We start from the raw sequence: 22,303 nt of genomic DNA on the forward strand, positions 1-22,303 counted from the left end.
TCCTAGACATTCTCGAGTCCTGACCCCCTCCATCATGGTATCCAAAATCCTAATTTTAAAAAATTCCAAAAAAATTCAAAAATCAAAAATCAAAAATTTTTCCATCTCAGCGTCAGATATTCAGATATAGCATACATGTGGTCAACAAGAAACGCAGAAAAATAGAACTGCACCTGAAGTGGAGGAACTACATTGTTAGATGACTGCAGATGCTAAAGACCAGCTGATTGGAGCCATCAGTCGTCTGATGATGATTCTAGAAAATTATCAGAGTACTGCTGCTGGTGGTACACAGTCGATGATGCCCCAGATCTCTGCCTTCCAACAACATTCATTTTCTCTCTCTAAAATTCACGATCACAGTCCGATCCTAACATTTTCTTTCTTTCCCATTTTGTATTTATGGTTTATCTATTTAACTTATTTAATTAATGGGATAATATACAAGTTACTATTTTGCCCTTACTAATATGGTCAAAATTGGAGTCAAAGACAGTTCTTTGGTCAACTAACAGTGAAATGGATGGATTCCATCCATCTGGATTTCGGCTGCATATTTATGAAAGGTTTGAGACCTTTGCTGGCACAAAATGAAGGTTTGGGCAAAATCTACTAATAAACGAAAGGTTTGGTACCGCTGCTGCAATTTTCCCTTTAATATTCAATATAACCTTTCAAAAGCTCATGTACGAAAACCAATGCTAAATATGCAATAAAACACATATTAGTTAAAAAAATTCTATTACATTATGAAAGATTTGTGCAATAGCATAAATAATCCCTTTTGGACTTGGTATCTAGGTAATGAGAAGTTCAGTAGAAGTAACCTTTATAATTATGTCCCACTAAGAGACGCTCTAATCCTTTTGCACGTTCATTGTGATTCAAACTAGGGTTGGATCACACTACACTTTGGACAAAGATTTGTAGGCCCATTTCCCAACAGTTTAAAATGAAAATTACGTAGAAAAATTACAATCGGATAGAATGGGGGAGGAATTGACCGAAAAGTGTGGAATTAAAATATTCTAATTTTTTCTAAATTTATTTAATTATTTTTATTATCAATGGATTTCAATTAAAATAAAATAAAAAGTAAAAATTGGACGAGTTCGTGATGGGAAGCATATTCTTCGTTTCCCTCCCAATTTCTTTCGAGTGGTAGGTGGGGAAAGGGACCCTAGTAACAAAAAGTAATACTGTCTACTATCTAGCATTAATGGTGCTAAGAGTATCAATTTAAATGACATTATGTAATACGTTTAATTAAAGGTGAAATTATGTAATTCATTTAATTGTACGTTTCATTTAATGACAATTAGTGTCCATATGAGTTTAGTAGAGTCTCTTAATCTTCCTTTCGATGATCAAATGACTTTGGTTGTGGCATCTATCTGAAAGAATACGAACTCAAAGTCTTAGAACACATTGGTTCCACAACCCGACAAGACTGTGTGGTCGCCATAACGTTCGATAATCAAGATTTACAACTAGGTTCTCGTTTATCTAATAGATCACTGTATGTTAGTGATTATATTTGAGAATGTAGAATAATTAGCATAATGATTGATTGTAGATTTGCCGTGAACATTATGTAAATCAAGCTAATGAAGAATATTGAAATTAGTATGGTTGATCTGTCCAGGAGCAAGATCATGATTTAATAATTCAACCAGAAAGGTCAACGAGCCATTGAAATGATTCACCTGAACCTACAAATAGGAGAATTAATTCCATGTCATTGATGCTAAAATATCCTATGAGTTATTAATTGGACATATCTGGCTACATAAAACTGGAGTGGTGCCTTTGACTTGACACCAATGCTTCAAATATAGTTGAGATGGAAAAGTCAAATGTATGATAGCTGAGTCCAAACCAATTCTCAAAGAAGAATCTCATTTAGCTGATGCCAAATTTTATATAGAAGATGAGGAATGTAATTCTGCAAGATTGTCCCTGTTCGGATTCAAAAATTAAAGGAAGTGCAGACAATGATGATACGTTTGGTATTGCATCACCTCTTCAATTTCTCAAAGGTAAATCAAAATTTATATATGAAGAATTCTCTAGAGGCAAAAAAAACCTCAATAGTACCAACCGTTGTTGAGGTATTGAGAAAAGAATTAACTCTTTCGAAACCTAGTATTCAAAATTGCTTTTGCCTCAACTCATGGCAGTGTCGAGAGAACGTAAATTTACATTGAAAGCTTCGACATCTACTCTAAATATATTAGAACTCTGTAGTTTTGGTTCATCTAAACAAGACGTACTACGTACCAAAGGAGTCGATGAGTCAAAATAGACTTTCGAAAGATGTTAGAATCCTCAAGTCAAAAAATTATTTTAGAATGTTGGATTTGGGAAAGGAAAGCCTCACAAATTAGGTGATCTTGATACTATCCTTTCGGGTAGGCATATTTCTTCTGGTTCTGATGGAGCCCTTATGTCACGACCTAAATATGGCTTGGGATATGATCTAAATCCATTAAGAAAGACTAAAGTCAAGAAGGTTTACTCAAATTCCATCATGATTGAAAACAGTCAAAAATTCCAGTATTCAATCGAATCGAAAATAAGAATGCTAGAGTTTCGATGATTAAAAGGTTAAAAGGAAAACCTGCCTAGTAGTTGGTACAAAATGTAAAGCATCTGTCTTCAAAAGACTAAGTGATGATCATTCTTTTTCTACTCTAATTGATAAGAATGCACAAGCTCCTTCGAAGTTATCTAAAAAACAATCAACATTTTCTTGACTTGAAATTAAAACTTCCAATCCAAGTCCAAAGCCTCAACGATCAAGAAGAAGACGAAAACATCAAAAGGTTTTTCCATTCTTAAAAAATAATGAAGAGAAGAAAGAAGTCTCTGCCACTCACATAGTTTTTGAAGAAACTTCCAACTCAGAATCCGAGTTGAAAAATTCTGATGCAATAGATGAAACCATCTCTACCTATATTTGAAGAAAGGGGACAAGCTAGTAGATTACTTAAAACAATTGAACTTGAAGACCAAAGAAGACCCGAGACCAGTATTTGTAAATGCCCTGTTCAATCAAAAAGAGGAATGAGAATACATCCATTTGCTTCAAGAATACAAAGATACATTTTGCATAGTCTTACAAAGAAATGTCGAGGTTAGATCCAAAAATCGTAGTGCATCACCTTGCAATAAAACATGGAGCTTGACGAATAAAGCAACCTCAAAGAAGATTTTGAGCAGAACTGATTTCTCAAATTGAAGTGGAAGTCAACAAGCTTATTGAAGTTGGATTCATACGAGAAGTCAAGTAACCGACTTGGATCGCTAACATTGTTGCTGTTAAAAAAATTATGGATAATTACGAGTCTGTATTGACTTTCATAATCTAAATCAAGCATGTCTAAACGATGGTTTTCCACTTTCAATATAGAGTTGATGGTGGATGCAATCACCGAGTATGAAGTCTTATCTTTCATGGATGAATTTTCTGGATATAACCAAATACGGATGAATCCAAAGATATATGGTTACAAAGTTATGTCGTTTGGATCAAAAAAGCAAGGCAATCTATCAGGGAATAATGCAAAGATTTTCGATGGCATGCTGCATAAGAAGTGGAATGCTATGTGGATGATCTTGTCGTTAAAACAAAGAAACACGATGATCATCTACAAGATTTACCGGATGTTTTTGAAAGACTTTGACGACATCAACTGAAAATGAATCTACTAAAGTGAGCATTCAGTGTCACCTCTGGGAAATTTCTTGGCTTTATTATTTGACATAGGGGCATTGAAATAGATCAATTAAAATTGATGTCATAATCAACATGCAAGAGCCAAGAAATGTGCATGAGTGGAAAAGTCGCCAAGAAAAAACTTGCATACACTCGAAAATTTATCACTAACCTTAACGGATGTTGCCACCCATTCAACAAATTGGTAAAGAAAGACGTAACATTTGAATGGGATGATGCTTGTTAGGTTGCTTTGCAAAACATTAAATAATATTTATATCATCTTCTTATATTCACAGCTCCGATCCCAAAAAAATCACTGACTCTTTATGTTGCAACACAAGAATATTCTCTAGGAGCACTTTTTGTCCAAGTCAACAATGAAGGAAAAGAGACTGCGCTCTACTACTTGAGTCGTACACTAGTAGGCGTTGAAATGAAGTATTCACCTATTGAAAAAAATATGTCTTGCATTAATCTTCGTAGCTAAAAAATTTAGACATTATATGCTATCACACACAATCAATCTAGTCCTAAAGATTGATTCATTAAAGTACATAATGTTTAGGCCGATTTTTTCGGGAGGATTGGAATATTGGCACTACTATTGTCTGAGTTCAATACAAATTCATTCCACAAAAGGCTATTAAAGGAAAAGCTTTGGTAGATTTTCTTGCTGGCCATCCAATTCCAACGAAATAGAGACTTCAGGAAAGACCTTTCCGGATGAAGAAATTCTATTTACTAAAGTCATACTATCTTGGAGGCTATACTTTGATGGGGCAACACGAAGTTATAGTGCTGGTGCAGGAGTTGTCTTTGTCAATCCTCATGATCTCGTTAAACATTACTCTTTTGCCTTAACAGAAAAATGTTCAAACAACGTTGTGGAATACCAAGCCATTATCATCCATCAGCTGAAAGTCTTTAGAGATTCTAAATTTATAATCAACCAGCTTTTAGCCACGTCTGTATCCGTAATTCAGACTTGAAGCCATATTATGAATATATGTCAATGCTAATAAGAGATTTGATTCTGTAAAAATCAAAATCTTCCCTACAAGTGAAAATAGGCATGCGAATGCCTTAGCTAATTTGGCTACTGTTTTGGCTAGGTCACATGAAACTTTTTCCTTTTCTATATCAATTGCTCAAAGATAGATGTTTCCGTCATTACTACCCAGTAATCTGGAAGAGAACAATAGTGTCGAAGCAATCAAAGATGAAAAAGAGAAGATTGAGGACAACTAATAATTGATTTCCTTCAACATCAAAAGCTACCGGATAATCCACGGTGAAAAAATCGAAATCAAGAGACGTGTGTCCCGCTTTATCTTTTATATGGGAATGCTTTAACGACGATCATTTGATGGAGTTTTTCTTCGATGCTTAAGTAATGATGATGCAACACATGTTGTGGAAGAAACCCACTCTGAAATCTGTAGTGCTCATCATTTTGGACCCGAACTCCATTTAGGAATAAAGATGATAGTTTACCACTAGCCGACTATGGTACAAGACTCCATGGACTATGCAAAAAAAATATGAAGCTTGCAAAGTCCATGTAAATTTAATCCATCAACCTTGGAAACCATTATTTTCAACAATAGCTTCATGGCCATTCGATATATAGGGTCTTAATGTAATTGGACCCAAAACTGCAAAACCCAAAATTGCAAAGTCCTCAGTTGGGCATTCATTCATCCTCGCCAGAACTGACTACTTCTCTAAGTGGGCTAAAGTTATACCTTTGAAGGAAATAAAGAAAGAAAATGCTGCGGATTTCATCTGCATCTAGATCACTTGTCGATATAGGGTCCCATGATACATCATCACTGATAATGGAAATTTTTTCTGAAATAGCAATATAAACAATTTATGTGCAAAGTTTGGAATCAAACGATATAACTCATTTATGTACAATGCAGCATCTAACGGGTTAGTAGAGGCATTCAACAAAACTTTGTGTAGTCTACTAAAAAATGTTGTCTCCAAATTAAAAGGAGATTGGCATGAAAGAATCAATGATGTCTTATGGGCTTATCAAATTACTTATCGAACTCGAACACAAGCCACTCTTAACACTTTAGTGTATGGAGTAGAAGTTGTATTTCCTTTAGAGTGTTGAATCCCATCATTTCAAATTACCATTCAAGAAGGTTTGACAATAAAAAAATGCTCGTCTTCGATTGAAAGAGCTAGAAGCTTTGAATGAGAATGGATTAGAAAACACAAATGCACTTGAAATTGTATCAAGCTTGGATGGCGAAATCCTTCAACAAAAATGTATGACTGAGATCATTTCAAGTCGGAGATTGGTACTTTTTGTATGCATACCAATTATAATCACAAGAAAAATAGGGAGTAAGTTCCAGCCAAAATGGGATGGTCTATTTCTTGTTACTCATGCATTCACTAACAGAGCATACGAGATCGTTGACAAAGATGGACTACAAATCGAGCCTATCAATGAAAAATTTCTAAAGTATTTTTACACTTGGAAGTCTTTATTTTGTAGATTTTTCATTGTAATAAAATGCAACATTAGCCCGCAAGAGGATAAACTGTGAACAGCCCCAAATAAACAAAAAAAAAAAATTGTTCTTGTAATGAACTACATTCGACTTGATCCCATTTAGGTACGTAGATAGCTTGAATAAATTACAAATTCAAGTTTAGTCACAATAAATAAATTCATTCAATTTGTGGTAATTGAAAAAATATACATAAGAGGCACGAAAAGGAGAAGTTCATTATATAAAAAATGAGCGGTAGCAAGCCAAAGTTCATACAATATGATCTTAAAGAAGATCAGAAAGTCTCAACTTTATCAAGATCGCTCGTCATTAATCATTTGTAGGAAATTATCTTAAAGGGTGTTCCTTTTCTAATCAATGAATGCTATGTTAGTTACATATCTAGTTTGTGATTCTTCTAATATTGCTTTCACAGTTTCAAACATACTCTTTTATTCCTGGTGGGTTTGAAGTTCATCATGGAGTCTGTTCAGCCCAAAAGTTAGCTAACTAATTTTACCTTCCAATGAAGAACACGTGGAATCCTCTACTTCCAGTTAAATTTTTAAAAGTTTCAACTACCAGTTTTTTCTTCAACGGTTGGACACTCCAAGTGTAGCTTTCTTTCAGATAAATAAGAGTCAACCTCTTTAAGAAACACATTAATGTGTTCCATCAAAGGGGTTGGATTTGTATGGAACGAGCTAGTAATCACAATTTGAAGAATTAAATTATTTTCATCCCACCAAGATTAGATGTTGGAAAATCTATGCTCCAAAACATTCCTAAAACCCTTCTAAAGATAATTAGTCATGGCTTCTTGTGGAGAAACCTTCAAGTAAGGGGACTCTTAAGTTATCCCAGGCGAGGGACTAGACATGAAAAAATAAATTGGAGTTGTCTCGAAGATTGTTTGTCTTTGAAGGCGAAATGTTGACTAAAACCAATTAAAATGGAACAACTGGGACTTCTTGATTGATCTCTGAAATGTTAGCCCTTACAGTTTCGAAATTCACTTCGTCTTCATTATTGAAACCATCAACGTTATGTGCCAAAGTACCTTCATTAATGGCACTCGAATAATTGCAAGGAGGGCCATGAGAATCATAAGTATCGTCTAATCCTTGAAGTGCATCGATTCACCTATCATTCTCTCCAGTCTAATCTTGCACCAAGTTTGGATTCATGGAGAAATTTAGTCGTTTATGGACGCTCGAAAAACCTACAAAAGAATAAAGTATGATCTCCTCAAAAAAGGAAAAAAGAAGCAAAGGAAAACAAGAAACATACCCATATTTTTTGTTCTAGGTGACGTGTCTAAAAATTCGTCATCTGATGGTGTGTTAGGGAAACTGATGTTAATGTTAGAAGCTTCTATGTCACATTTTGAAGGACTTGGAATGACTTGAAGTAACATTGGTTTTACCGATCGTTTAATTATATATATTTGAGAAAGAGGAGCTAGAAATTGAAGTTTGTAGTACGGGATCAAATACATGTACTACGTTAAAAAAAAAGGCTTATACCTGATCACTTGAACTTTCTTCTTCTAGATTTAGAGTTTTCTAGGTGCTTGGAATGCTCAATCTCCAAGACTACTATGATCTGAAGTCAAAATTGCTTCAGGTACATTATCAACAGGCTCAAAGGCCGAAGCGAATTTCGTTAAGAGAACTATAATTTTAATTTTATTAATATCTCTTTCATTTTGATGTTTTGGTTCCCTCTTTCGAGAAATCTCTTCAAGAATGATAGTTGGAGGGTTTAACCCTTCGGCTATGACCTTGTTCGAAGTCAAATTAACAAAGTTGCGGCTCTCACTAGAAGATAAAATCTGCACTTCAACCTTGGCCAAGTTGGCAGCACTTGGTTAATCCACCAAACTTGGTACTCAACATTAACATTTTGATGTGTATTCCTCACATATGCTGGAATATGAAATATAGATCCATTTATCATCCAAGTTAAAGATAACCAAACGCGATATATGTTGCTTGCATTGGGAGCAATATCCAACTTTCTTGGTTAAACGGAAAGTTTCTGTGTAAAGTTAAGTTGTCTCGCAAACCTATGAAGATTATATGTCTCAAGAATGAAAGGGGAGTTTCCTCGGCGATAAGAAATAAATCCAGATCGAATACTCATCATATATTCTAAGGTATCTATAGACCTTGGTTGGTCATCCACTTGTATATCGGGGTGAGATGATGATGAAAATGGATTCTAGGAAAAGTCATAGACATCCATCATTCCACGAATAAGGTCCTGACAATCAACAACATTTTTCTCCCAAAACTAGAAAACATTCAAAGTGCCATCAAATCTTCAGGGTATAGGACGAGAATAATTCTTGTCCACAAGAGCATAAATACCTCGAACAAAATAAGTTGCAACCTAAACATAAAAGAAAATGTCCAGTAAATGAATATGAAATCAAGCCGAGGTCGAGGTTTGACCAGTGGTTCGACATTCGAGTAAATCTTCTAGAAATGCTTGCTAATATGGGAGGAACTAGGCTGTAAGTATACTCGCCTATCATCCTAGAAGACGCTTTAAAAGTCTCAACTTTTATACATTCATCTCCCAGATGGAAGAACAAAATGACAAAGCCATAAGGAGAGATAAGTTGCTATTTCTAACTCTTCTTCTTCTTCTTCCTCCATAGACAAAGATATTGACAAAATTACTTCAATGATGTTGATCCCTATGAGAAATATCTCTCGACTTGTCTACTATTACGAGCTTCCGTATTTTCTTTGATACTATTTGATGACACCTCTTGAATGGATTTAAATTCATAGTATTCTTATAATTTTTTTTGTTGAGAATTCTTGGCACAATCATTCTCATGAAACCTAAAATTAATATAGCTCCCATGGCTAAAGTAATCAAATTCTGTCGCATTGGCAGTCAACGCAAAAACATTAAAGAGGTGTAGACAAAACTTGGGAAAGTGATCCGTCAATTCTGAAAGATTTGGGACTACTTCTTCATAATAACGACCCATGATCGAAAGTTCGATTATCTCACAAATTTCCCAAAGAAAAATGTCGATTTCACCGCTGAGAGTCACAAACGTGTTGGTTTTTGGATACCAAACCTTACAAAGAGCTCTATAGATAGAGTTTGGGCGATAATAATTTTTTGTAGCAGAGATGACTGCAGAAGCTGACTCACGAAAATTCCTCTTGAGCAGAAGTTTTTGGACCCTTGAAGACTACTCTCAAAACTTTGAAAGAAAAGAGATCTTTCCACGACTGACAAGTGCACATCTCCATCATATTTTTTTATTGTTAATCCTCTCACAAATAACGGCATTTGGAATGCACTCCATACTATGAGAATGAAAAGGCGGAAGGCACAGAGAGGAAAGATGACTGCTGGAACAGTTGGACTTGCCATGTCTAAATTCTCATGACATTCACTAATAGTGGTAGATGTATGTAACTTCTGACAATGGCTCCAAGATGTTAGGAAAAGGATCTATCGTTGGCTTATAGATGGTGCTAATTTCATTAGTCAGTAATAAAACGTTATTTAGCCCCTATTTGAACTTATTTTTTCAATAAAATAATTTTTTTTTTTCCTATTTTCTAATTACACATTTTTCCCTATATATATATATAATTTTCAAAAATAGGTCAAACAAACGCTCAGTGGTTAGCCGCCTTGATTGAATATATTGTACAATAATTTTCTCAAATTGGGTCACGTAAGCCCTATTTGTCCGGGGGCATGTGTCCCCCTGTTGGCAGTGTGCCTGCCGTGTAAGCATCCACTCTCCGCCACCCTCCCAGCATATGTACTGTAATTCGCTTTCTGTAATCAAGAAGAAAATGGCAGAGCAGCCCATCAAATTCGGCATACTTGGTTGTGCCAGTATAGCCCGAAAAGTATCTCGGGCCATAATCCTCTCCCAAAATTCCACTCTTTACGCCGTTGGCAGCCGATCTTTGGAAAAAGCAGCCAAATTCGCTATGGAAAACGGCTTCCCAGAATCAGCCAAGGTGTACGATTCCTACGACGCCGTTTTGGATGACCCAGACGTAGATGCTGTCTATGTGCCACTTCCAACTAGCCTGCACGTGAAGTGGGCAGTCCTAGCTGCCCAGAAGAAGAAGCACTTGATTTTGGAGAAGCCCGTGGCGCTCAACGTGAAGGAACTGGATTTGATTCTAGAGGCGTGTGAATCCAGTGGGGTGCAATTTATGGATTCTACCATGTGGATGCATCATCCCAGAACTGCTTCAATGAAAGAGTTCCTCTCCAATTCGGAGCTTTTCGGTGATCTCAAATCAGTGAGTTAGACTTCTGTTGGTTATTTCATTTTATGCCAATATAGTTTGTTATTTTCTTATGAATTTGGCTGGTTCCTTGTTTTCCTTTTTCTTAATTTTGAGATATTCTTAATCAGATTAGAGGTCGAAAACTATTAAGTAAAAAGTAATACAGTTGTATTAAAAAGATATTTCAAAATATCATTCATATCAAGGAATCCTTATTTGCCCAATGGTAACTTCGTTCTATAAAATCCCATATCGAATAAGGATAAAAAAATAATCTTAACAAGGTTAACCTTTTAAAAGGAGTTTTAAAAGAAGTTGAGATTTACTGTCCAGCGAATTAATTTTTAACATATCATTAATTTAGTAGGTTAGTGATGAAATTAATGTTGTAAATTTGAGATGACATGTTAATTATTGATAATATGTCAAAAATTAATTGGATAGCAAATCGACTCTTTTTAAACTGGAATCTCAAGTCTTAATATAATGATATCAGAATCCATTAAATTCTAATGAACAATTCGATTCGATTAAGAATAAAAAAATAATGACTACACGAATTTCAAGATTGATTTGCTCAAACAAGCTTCCATCTTGTTAGTTTGTTAAGCGATAAAAAAGGAGATCAACATATAAGACTTGGACTACCCCTCTTAACATGGTTGTTGTTTGAGAATGATAAAAAAATTGCTTCACCATTTACTTCGATACTTTTAAGATTGATTTAATCTTCTACGAAAAATAAATTTCTTGTACACTCTGCAGGTAAATAGCAGCTTTACATTTGCGGCTAAACAAGATTTTCTGGAGAATGACATTCGTGTAAAACCAGATCTTGATGCTCTCGGCGCTCTTGGTGATGCTGGTTGGTACTGCATCCGGTCAATCTTGTGGGCTTCCGATTTTGAACTGCCAAAAACAGTGCTTGCTCTGCGTGGCCCTGTCTTTAACAAGGTAGGAGTTATTATATCTTGCGGTGCATCCTTGCATTGGGAAGACGGGAAAGTAGCCACCTTCCACTGCTCTTTCTTGGACAACTTGACAACGGATGTAACCGTGGTTGGAACAAATGGCACTTTGCATCTACGCGATTTCGTTATTCCATTTGAAGAGAAAAAGGCATCATTTTCTGTCGCTACAAAATCAGGATTCACTGATCTCTTGACCGGGTGGAAGCCGAAGCCAAGTGAACATCATGTCACTACAGATCTCCCTCAAGAAGCCCTAATGGTGAGGGAGTTTTCTAGACTGGTCGGAAGTATCAAATTTGATGGTTCTAAACCTGAGATAAAGTGGCCTACCCTGAGCAGGAAGACACAGCAGGTTTTGGATGCTGTCAAGCTGTCAATTGAGAGAGGTTTCGAAGCTGTTGAGGTTTAGTCCTATGATGCTTTCTATGATTTCTGTTGCATGGGATTTGTACTTGTCACATGTAAAATTACATTGCTGCCATTTTATCGTGTGATTAATTTGCAATCCTTTTCTTGTGCTGTATCCAGGTCGATTGCCTGGTTTTTAATAATTTAAATAAAAGTTGAACTGCAACTATGAAAATATATTTACTTTAATTATTTAGATAAGATAATTAGCAATCTTGTTAGAAGCAGTTCAGTTTGGATTGTTAAAACTTTTAGATCAGATTTACTATTTTGAGGAATACGAGGAGAACTACGGTGAAAAAGCAACGTTTATGCCTCTGTATTTACAATTTTGCATTACATAATTACCTAAAATATCAATATATGAGCAGATTCTATCAATTGATTGTAAACATTTAGTATAACTATAAATACCGTAAAATTGTATTGTTAATCATTCATCTTGCACAAGATACGCTACATATTTTATTAATCAAATTAAATCTCAGAAAGAATATGAAATTATTGTGTACGACTATGTTCATCCATTGTAATTTTTTAACTGCAAATAGTTAATTCGCAAGAGTCAAATTATCATACAACTACGAAGTTTAGTTTCTCTTTTAAGATAAAGTTTAATATTTTAGAGCGCTTATACTACTTCAATCGACTCAGTATATAATAGAATAAAATTATTGACATTTGAGACTATTGATCGGAAAACCCCTTGTCTTTCAGAAGCTAAATTACTAACATAAAATGTATTTTGTAACCAAAAAAATCGGTGCTGCTAAGAAAATCCGTAAAAGAAACAATATTTGACAACTTCAATTTATGAATGCAAAAAAGCTTGTCATCATTAATTAGTGCCATAAATTAACATTCTGTTACTCTTATGTTGTTTATCTGCAAATTGTCCTAGGTGCCAGTAACGTCTTGTAGTAAATTGTGGAGATGGATCTCGTAGTGGAGAATATTTTTGCAGAGAAATGAATGACCTTTAAAACTTGCCTTTAAAGAATATGTAACTACTAGGCAAGGGTTAACAAAAAAATAAAAGAACAAGAAAAAGAAAAAGAAATAAATAAATAAAAAAGAAAAGAGAAGAAAAGAAAAGGAAAAAAAAAAAAAACATTGTTAATTTTTAACCAAACTAACAAACTGTCACTTTGTAACCAAACTAACATTGTGTTTAATAAGAGTTTGTTTGGTATGGATTTTGATAATTGATTTTTTGACCATTAGTGATAAAGTGAGTTCTGTCTGTGAGAAAAGAATTCAAAAACGATGGTTGAAATAGTGAAATAATAGTCAAAAAATTGATTTTAATTGGTTTTTAATCCGTAACAAACAAGCATTAAGTCCCCATCCACATCCAAGAATCAATAGATGGCCACTTTAACAAATAGGTTTCTAGCATGATTTTGGTAGTTTTAGATACAAATTCCCCATTTGCGAAGTTGTGAATTTGACTTTTGAATCCCATTAATTTTTGGGTTGGTCTATGGGTACATAAGGGTTGGTACATAATGGTGTCCACACCCTCACATGAGAGTGTGGATACCATTATGTACCAACCCTTATATACCACAAGGGTTTTCCTTAATTTTTACTAGTTGTAGATAGTAGATATACATTGACAAAGGTTAAAAATAATGTTTATAAAGTAATATGTTGAATTATGAGGGTGTGGACATCATTATGTACCAACCCTTATATACCACAAGGGTTTTCCTTAATTTTTACTAGTTGTAGATAGTAGATACATTGACAAAGGTTAAAAATAATGTTTATAAAGTAATATGTTGAATGATCTGATTGCAACTAAATGAAGTCGTTCGTTGTCATAAATTTGTAGAATGTAATAGATATATTGACATTTTCATTAGTTTTGACAAATATATCAGCAACTTTTAATATACACATTAATAAAATTCAAGCGAAATGATATAATTGATTCTAATTAAAGTGTGCTGAAGCTCTGTTCTCGTCAATGTGATGCTCTAACTTTTTTCTTTATTTCTTACTTCTATTAGAGCAAGAGGTGATGCTTAACTAGCAAATGCATGCACTTATTTTACAACCTATCACTAAATTCTTCATACAAATAGTAAAAATCAATTTTGTAAAGACAAAGAAATTAGATATGATTATAACAAGGACTTAGATATTTGATTAATGAAGGTTAAGTACCAAACAAATAATCTAAAGAATATTTTGTTACGTGATTATGGTTAACTAGAAGTTAAATTCAATAAAGATCCAGTCAAATTAATGTAAGAATCAAGATATCCATGTTGTGTCGTGATACTAACAAATTAATGTAAGCTATCTTATTTATCTACAATATATTTAGGGTCCGTTTGATTGTAAAGATGGAATTGAATTGAATTGAAAACGAATTCCAGGGATTGAATTGCCTAGAAATTATTTTCCAGGGAATTGTAAATTATTATATTTGATTGGTACAATTTTCCACGTAGAAAATGTTAAAATAAAAGGTATTCGTTTGGCTTTATTTTACATGAAAATTGTCAATTAAAAGGATAGATTTTACTGGTATTGAGAATGAAATTTGTTTCCATTGCCAACAAATAAAAAAATAAAAAATTCAATAAAATCGTCTATTTTTTTGTATTTGTTTGGCTTTATTTTACATGAAAATTGTCAATTAAATGGAAATATTTTTTTACAATAATTCTTAGAATTGGCTTCTATTGCAAAAAAAAAAACGAAAATAAAATAAAATGCTAATTTGAATTCTCACCATTTTGGTGAGAATTCAAATTCCTTGAAAACAAAGAAAATTGCAATTTCCAAAAAATCTAAGAAATTCAATTTCATGGTAAATATAAGCTATCAAACACTCTTTTTGTGAAAGTTGAAATCCAAATTCCATTTTTTAGAGAAAATTTTGTTGAATCAAACAATGCCTTAGTGTCAATTAAGGAGAAAATTTTGAATACCAATTTTATCTTTATATATTTAGTTATATGTTAATTCTACAATTATATATTTAATATAATACCATTTGATATAATTTAACTTCATTTAATATCCGTTTAAATATAATGCTTATTGTTTTGTATTAGAGTACTTAGAGTTTTACATTAATTAAATTAAGTTTAATTACTTAAATGATATTATTTATTTAATTTTTCACTTAAAATCGAGGCTCACATATATAGATATAAATTTATTATATTTATATAATATAATATATTAAAGTTTCATTATTATAATGGTAGATTAACTACAATAGAAAATAATATTTATTATTGTTTTAATATAATTATTAATGTAGACAAGCTTTGATTTCAAGTGATTAAACATAATTTAATTAATATAAAATTTTAAGTATTCCAATATGAAAAATGAACTTTATATTTAAAAGGAAACTACATGAAGTTAAATTATAATTAATCTATCATTAATGTCACCTTTAATATATTATAATATTATCTCATATGCATATATTATATTATTTATTATTTATATATCTGAACGTTCATATACTTCAATAATTACAATATATATAAAAATAAAATATGGAAATAGACAAGAAAAGTTCATTTTACCATTTTGTCCTCATATAACATTGTCAACATTTTTTATTCAATGATTATAAATTGCGTGTTTAATTAATATAATATATAATAAAGCAATTTAAATACAAAGAACAATGAATTGAAAAGAAAAAATTGCTTAAATGTGCTAAATTGTTTGGAGGAAAATAGTTGAAGATGGGAAAATTATTCATCAATCTTAAAAATCTTACTAATTATTCCTATTAATAGGAGTTACTTACTCTTCCCATCTTTATATCCACCCCATTTAATAAAAGCATCTCAATTATACATTTTTCACTCAGATTTTTAAGTAGTAATAAAATTAATATTATGTGTTCTAAAAATTAATTAATGTAATATTGGAATTTTATTATTATTGTATTTTCATTTTTATATAAGTATAAAATTGATGGTAATCCAATTACTTATTTTATATATAAAAGATTTTTATCTCAATACATTTGAAGGGAGAATTTTTATTCTTGCAATTGTACTCATCCCATTCAAAAGAAAAAGAACACTTTTATCTAAAGATTTTTCACTTATAAAAGAACACTTTTATCTAAAGATTTTTCACTTATATATCTGTTTTGAATGCAACTTTGGTTTTTAAATTAAAATAAAAGCTATGAATTAATATGACAAGCATTTTTTGTTTTTAAATGTGTTTAGATAAAATACTTTTTTATTTTTACTTTTTAAGGTAAAAAAAATTTATGTTACCAAACAAAATGATTAATTTTTTATTTTTGAAAATCATTTATGTACCTTTAGTTTACTTATAAGTAAATATTTTAAATTTAGTCAAATGTACATATCTTAATTTGAATCTTCTTTATGTTCTTTTGCACAATAATGTTGGTCGATGCCGCTATAATGGTTGAAAATGGGGGTCCAACCAATGTCTAGCATAAACAAATAAGTAAAGAAAATATTACATTTTAGTTTATTCAACATTTTCACAATATCTGCGTAATCTCATAAACTTTTACACACATATTCTTTGACAAGTTTAATTTTTTATTTAACATTATCAATTACCTTATTTTAAAAATGTTACGCATATCATTTATTTCGTGCATAAGAAGTGCAACTCACGTGCTTACTATTAGTTGCTAAATAAATGACAACCAATATAAATTTTACTCCTCACAGTTGAAAAATATGATCTAATATGCTCAACCTACCTGTATGTGGTGAATAGTTTGAGATCTTTATACGAGTCTCATATTTCTTCGATCTTCTAGCGTATTGCTTTTTACCTAGCCAATTGTTATATGGATTCCGAGGGTTAACAATATTTTATGATGGAATGTTGGAAATTAAACATGATTAAATGAATTCATGAATTTATTTACTTCATTAATTTCGAACTTCAAGTACTTCTATTAGCTTGGGTCATTACAAAAATATGCATTTTTTAACAACTCGAGCTTCTATGTTCAAACCATTATATCGTATGTACTGTTTGTTTTTGGAGCAACAGGTGCCCATCTCACCCCTCACGGCTATTTATTACCTTTCTCAAAATTCGAACCCCAAGTTCTGAGGTTTTTTGTATTCAAATTTTATAGGACGTGATAGAAAGCTATGAGAGGTAAAATATGCACAAACTTTTTCAAAATAAACTATATGTATAATATAATGGATTGATCATAAAGCCCGGGTCGTTACGTATCATGTTCCATTCATCATTAGTCAAATCAGCTTCAATTCAAAATTGATAAAACAAATAATTATCTCATTTCTGTAACAAATCAAAATTCCTAGATTATTAGAGTTTCATTCAAAATATGTGGAAAAAATTAAATTGAATTTTATTAATACTATTTTGAGGAATACGAAGAAAACTACGGTGAAAAAGCAACTTTATTTGCCTTTGTATTTACGATTTTGCATTACATAAAATATCTTTCAATATATGAGCACCAGAGTGTATCAATTGATTGTAAACATTTAATATAACTATTATATTCAAACATCTTACCAGAACAAAAAGAAAAAAAATTAACTCCTATAAATACCATAAAATTGTATTGTTAATCATTCATCTTGCACAAGATATATAGATATAACTTTATTATATTTATATAATATAATATATTAAGTTGCAATATTATAATGGTAGATTAATTACAATAGAAAATAATATTTATTATTGTTTTAATATAATTATTAATGTAGATAAACTTCGATTTCAAGTGATTAAACATAATTTAATTAATACAAAATTTTGAGTACTCCAACATGAAAAACGAACTCTATACTTAAAAGGAGACTACATGAAGTTAAATTATAATTAATCGATCATTACTGCCACCTTTAAAATGTTACAATATTATCTCATATGCATATATTATATTATTTATTATTTATATACGTGAACGTTCATCTACTTATATAATTACAATATATGTAAAATAAAATATAGAAATAGACAAGAAAAGTTCAATTTACCATTTTGTCCTTATTTAACATTGTCAACATTTTCATTCAAAGATTATAAATTGCATGTTTAATTAATATAATAGATAATATAGCTATTTAAATACAAAGAACAATGAATTGAAAAGAAAACATTGCTTAAAGGTGATAAATTGTTTGGAGGAAAATAGTTGAAGATGGGAGAAGTTATTCATCAATCTTAAAAATCTTACTAATTATTCCTAATAATTAGTAGTTACTTATTCTTCCCATATTTATATCCACCCCACTTAATAAAAGTATCTCAATTACACGTTTTTCACTAAAATCAAAATTTTAAGTATTCATAAAATTAATATTATGTGTCCTAAAAATAAATTAATATAATATTGGAAATTTTATTATTATTGTATTTTCATTTTTATATAAGCATAAAATTGATGAATATCCAATTAATATATATATATTTCGAAACATTTAAAGGGAGAATTTTTAGTCCTCCAATTGTACTAGTCCTATTCAAAAGAAAAAAGAACACTTTTATTTTAAGATTTTTTTACTTCTATATCTATTTTGAATGTAACTTTGGTTTTTAAATTAAAATAAAAGCTATAGATTAATATGACAAGTATTTTTTGTTTTTAAATGTGTTTAGATAAAATACATTTTTGTTTTTACTTTTTAAGGTAAAAAATATTATATTACTGGCAAAATTAGTAATTTTTTATTTTGAAAATCATTTATATACCTTTAGTTTACTTATAAGTAAACATTTTAAACTTAGTCAAATGTACCTATCTTAATTCGAATCTTCTTCGTGTCCTTCTGTACCACAAAATTGATCGATGCTACTATAATGGTTGAAAATGGGGGTCCAACTAATGTCTATCATAAACAAATAAGTAAACAAAACATTACATTTTAGCTTATTCAATATTTTCACACATTATCCACGTAATCTCATAAACTATATATATATATATATATATATTCTTTGACAATTTTAATTTTTTTATTTAACATTATCAATTACCATTAGTTTAAAAATGTTACGCATATCATTTATTTCTTGTATAAGAAGTTCAACTCACGTGCTTATTATTAGTTGCTAAATAAATGACAAACATTATAAATTTTACTCCTAACGGCAGTTGAAAAAGGCGATCTAATATGCTCAATCTCATTATTTATTATTATTATTATTATTATTTTTTAGGGGGATATAGTTAAATTAGTGGATATAGATTCTAATTACTCGTTTGCTTTGTACGTATTAATTTTTTTGAAAAGTTTCAGGACAAATTAGGGCTGAACTTCCCAATCTCTCTTTCTCGTGGAATGATTTTGGGATTCTTAAAAGTCAAAAAGTTGATGTTTTAGATTCTCAATCTATTTGACTATATCAATTTGGGTCCCTGTGTGGTTAAAATGTTCAAATCTCACGCAACTTTCTGTTGAATTGGAGGTAAATATTTTGTAATTTGACAATATTGTCCTTTGTGAGTCATGTGAAAGTCGTAAGCGATATCAACGTTTATATTGATGGTTCCGATCGTCAAGAGATCCAAAATTTAACTTTTAAAAGTTGAGGACCTATAGTTACATCTCATAAAAAAATTGAGGACTCTTTCAAAAGAATTCTCAAGAAAATAAATTCTGCTGCTATCTTTCAAAAAGGGACTGCGAATCAAAGGCTATTTACTAGGTCCCCAAGACAATGGTGTTCAAAGTAATAAAGTTCGCAGGCGTGAGTAAGTGAGAAATTATTAATATTAAGAGATAAGATTAGAACATTATAGCAATGATCAACATTTTGTCGTCATTATGATAATTGAGTCATACCTATGGATGGTTAATAATTTTTCAATTGGAAAATCGGTTAAAAAAAAAAGATTATTCAAAAATATGTAATAAAAATGTCGCTTCAGAATAACTTAATTGCCTAAATAATGGCTTTCCTATGTTATACGAGCCACATGTCCAACAAATTTTTCTTAGGGGCTGTTTGCGCCCAATTTTTTCACCCAAAAAATTGATTTTTTGACCGTTATTTCACTATTCTAGCCGTCATATTTGATTTCTTCTCTTACAGATGGACTCCACTTTTCTCCTAACGGTCAAAAAATCAATTCTCAAAATCACTCCCAAACAGGATCTTAATTTTCTTTTTGGCCTAATTTTCTAAATAAAAAGGAAAAAACATAAATCTCTACTTATCGCTTTGAAATTCTGTTTCTCGCATGAAGACTAGGGCCAAAACAAAAAAAAGGAAAGGAAAAAGGCTATAATAGGAGCCTCGTACGACATGTCTAGAGCCTATCTAGATAGATTGATCTATACATGATCTTTTCTCGATCTTAAATACGGTCAAATTAAAATTAAAATTAAAATTGATCCAAACTTGTTGGTCTAACTTATATTTGTGAAAAATTGAAAAACAAATAAAACATCACTTTGTCAATACTACGCCGTGCACTCATATCTTATGGATGATTAATATTTTTTGTGATTCAAAAAAATATAAATGATGATTAATAATTTTTTAGGTGAGAAAGCTTTTCCTTTCTTTTTTTCCCCTTATTATTATTATTATTATTATTATTATTATTATTATTATTATTATTATTATTATTATTATTATTATTTATCTATTATTTTATTTTTTTGTGATTGAGGTGAAAAAAAGCACCCCCGGGGGGCCCGGGGGGGGGGTCTACTCAAAATTTTCAAAGCAAAAGCATATTATTAACTTTGAATAACGGTCAACAAATTATTGTCCTCAAAAGAAAGATCATGAGCGTGGATCAACATGTGAATGCAATCCATTGATGTTGATATGACTTTGGGCTTCCCATCATTACGCATAACATTGGTCTGAAATTAATTTCTCCACATTTATCTCGTAACTTTTTCATACTTTTAATTGCATAGTCTTTAAAAAAAATCACTTTTTTACAAAATTAATTACAAAATTAACTTCACAAAAGGGCATAAAATCTTTGATAATTTTTCACACAAACAAAGTAATCGACACAAATCATGTCAATAAAATTTACTAACTATTGATAGATTCTCTTCGACGAATATGCTTATCATTAATAGTAAATCGTCTATCAACTAGTTATAAATGGTCAAGAAAGTTGTCAAAATAATTTCTCGATCTCACAATTACTATTTCTTCTCATACCAACTTTCTCATTTCACACACTTCGAATATTTTTATTTGCTTCTTCTTTGCATAGTATTTTTCCGTATGTATATATTCCCTTTTGAGATTATGGGGCAAATGAGGCAAAACTCCATCAATACAAAGGTTTTTTTGTGTTTTTTTTTTTAATTTTTTTTTTATGATTTTTGACACTTAAATCTGATTTTTTGTCGAGTTGCATAAGTTAAATGTCGAACTTGGGCTCAAAAGGGCAACCAACTCAACCCACTAACATGTAACTAGATGAAAGCTAATCGAGATCTTTATAAATGTGTTAATAAAATTATGATCTATTTTCGAGGAATCTCTTTATTAAATTAGAACATGTCTTTTGTCGAACTAAATGTTCTTCTACTATCAAGTATTGTTTTCTACACTAAAAATTGCTCGGATCGAGTCGACTCCTTCAATTTAAGCCTCGACTTTATTACCTTATCACATGATTTTTTTTTTTTCTTGAAATAGGCCCAAGTTATTGATTCTTTTTATTTTAAAATATAATGCATGATAGATGGATCTATGATATTGAGAAGAGAAACAATTTTGTTAACTGTTAATCTTTTAAAGATCTCAAAAGTAATCACTTACTCAACTTGTTAATTGTTTGTTCAACTTTCAAGCATGAATGGAAAAAATAATAATAATAATAATAACAATAATAAAGAAAAAATGAACAACCCTTTCAAGCATGACTCGAATTTAGATCATCCGCCATGAAAACCAAAAGTTTTTCAATTATTTATAAGCAATAGTTAAAAAAAAAAAATGCACAACTAAATATATATATAAATATATATGTTAATCTTCATAATTCACTAATTTCTTGAAATTCATTCTAAAATCGTCTCTCCTATAAATTTTATGTTATGAGCTCAATTTAAACTACAATAAGTTTGAACAAACAAAAACTTAGGCCAAAAATGAAAATTTGAAAAGTAAATAGCAGTTGATGATTATGAATTTAGTTAAAGTAGAATCACCTTGATATCGTATTAGTTGTTATTTAACCCTCGTTTGTTTCTCATTTTTTGAAGAATGAGAATGAGAAATATAGCTGTTATGGACTCTACACAAAAGATAGAAATTCAAATTTGGTGGCTTGATATAATGAATAACGATCATATTTTTCATTTTAATGAGGAAATAATTGAAAACAAATGGGGACTTGATATTAGTTTACTTACCTTCTCAACTGAAAAAAAAAAAAAAAAAAAAAAAAAAAAA

The 22,303-nt window shown here is 31.0% G+C and overlaps 1 protein-coding gene across 1 annotated transcript; it reads left to right on the plus strand.

Moving 5' to 3' along the window:
• Positions 1-9,945: 9,945 nt before the first annotated feature.
• On the plus strand, positions 9,946-12,079 carry LOC111393826 (uncharacterized oxidoreductase At4g09670-like). The gene is made up of 2 exons (XM_023019544.1): positions 9,946-10,532; positions 11,286-12,079. Exons 1-2 carry the CDS (start codon positions 10,035-10,037, stop codon positions 11,898-11,900), a joined length of 1,113 nt encoding a protein of 370 aa, XP_022875312.1. The 5' UTR covers positions 9,946-10,034; the 3' UTR covers positions 11,901-12,079.
• Positions 12,080-22,303: the final 10,224 nt, after the last annotated feature.

Source organism: Olea europaea, chromosome 4 (genome assembly GCF_002742605.1).
Source record: "Olea europaea var. sylvestris chromosome 4, O_europaea_v1, whole genome shotgun sequence".
Taxonomy (NCBI): domain Eukaryota; kingdom Viridiplantae; phylum Streptophyta; class Magnoliopsida; order Lamiales; family Oleaceae; genus Olea; species Olea europaea.